This window comes from Bombyx mandarina, chromosome 12 (assembly GCF_030267445.1).
Source record: "Bombyx mandarina strain Sakado chromosome 12, ASM3026744v2".
In the NCBI taxonomy this organism is placed as follows: Eukaryota; Metazoa; Arthropoda; class Insecta; order Lepidoptera; family Bombycidae; genus Bombyx; species Bombyx mandarina.
In genome coordinates, this window is record NC_143219.1 from 14,543,125 (window position 1) to 14,544,725 (window position 1,601).

Sequence of the window (1,601 nt, forward strand, 5' to 3'; positions counted from 1 at the left end):
ATCGGAATGAGTTAATGCTAGAATGACGACCACCAACCAATAACATTAGTCACGATGGACACGACTAAGAAGAGGACACAATATTATAGAAGCACTCATACTTATTACTGGTGGTGGTACGTACGTACGCTCCGCAGCTGGCGATAACGACGAGCTCAGTGTGGCGGTAGGCTTACACCAGGGATCAGCTTTAAGCCCTTACCTGTTCATCCTAATAATGGATGCCCTAACATCGGACATACAGGAAGAGGCGCCTTGGTGGATGCTGTTCGCCGACGACATTGTTCTCGTTGGAGAGGAAGGGCCTGAGATACAGAGGAGATTGGCAAAATGGAAAGAAAGGTTGGAAAACGTGGGTTTGAAGATCAGTCGAACAAAAACCAAGTACATGTTTTGTGATTTTGGTGGTTCTTCAGACTTCACGCCAATCGCCTTAGATGGTGTATCCCTGCCAGTCTGCTCCGACTTCAAGTACCTCGGCTCTATACTCCAGAACGACGGCAACATAGACCGGGACGTCACAAATCGAATAAACGCTGGTTGGATGAAATGGCGACAGGTCTCTGCAACAGCATGCGATCGTAGAATGCCCCTTCAGCTCAAGGGTAAAATTTACAAAACGATCATTAGGCCTGTCGTGCTGTATGGATCTGAGCGTTGGGCGACGAAAGTTAAGCATGAAAGAGGAGTGCATGCGGCAGAGATGCGAATGTTGAGATGGATGTGTGAAGTGACAAGAATGGATAAGATAAAGAATGAGTATATCAGAGGAAGTGTGAAAGTGGCACCGGTAAACAACAAATTAAGGAGCGGACGGTTAGCGTGGTATGGATATGTGATGCGTAGAGAGAAGATGCATGTGACTAGGAGATGTATGGAAATGGTAGTGCAAGGTAGAGGGGGAAGAGGTCGACCGAAGAAGACATGAATGGAGTGTGTGAATGACGATATGAGAGAGAGAGGAGTGAGTGTTGAGATGACGGCTGATAGAAGAGAATGGAAGAGAAAAATTAGCTGTGCCGACCCCACATAGTGGGATAAGGTGGAGAAAAAGAAGAGGACGCACGGGTAGGTACCACCGCCCAGTTTATTTCTGCCGTGAAGAAGTAATGCATTTCAGTTTGAAAGGTGAGGCAGCCGCTGTATATCTCAAGGTAGGTGGCGCATTTACATTGTAGATGCCTATGGGCTCCAGTAACCGCTTAAAACCAGGTGGGCTGGGAACTCGTCCAACCACGTAACCAATAAAAAAAATATAACAACAAACAAAAACACTCGCTCTCTTTTCCCCTGTACCGTGTCCAAAAAATATGACCTTAATGGTTGCCAGCCTGTGATAATAACAGCATTATTAGAAGAAGATACCTCCCGTTGGCACTTCAAGGAACATCTCTGGTAGACTGGCATGGTATGAGACCACCGTGATGCTACTTCAACAAACATTTCGTGATCAGAGCGAAGCATGTCCCGAATTCACTAGCTCATAGCTAATTAATAACATAACCGAACGTAACATTTATTGCGATACGTAATTCGGTAACGCAATAAGGGTAGAACAGACATGATGAAGAGTTCCAAGGGTGACCAAATAATCTACTTTG

At 45.7% G+C, this 1,601-nt stretch overlaps 1 protein-coding gene across 1 annotated transcript; it reads left to right on the forward strand.

The window, feature by feature from the left end:
- The first annotated feature begins 217 nt into the window (after positions 1-217).
- LOC149501851 (uncharacterized) lies at positions 218-1,399 on the forward strand. Its single transcript, XM_089731801.1, has 2 exons — positions 218-559; positions 1,331-1,399. Exons 1-2 carry the CDS (start codon positions 218-220, stop codon positions 1,397-1,399), a joined length of 411 nt encoding a protein of 136 aa, XP_089587927.1.
- Positions 1,400-1,601: the final 202 nt, after the last annotated feature.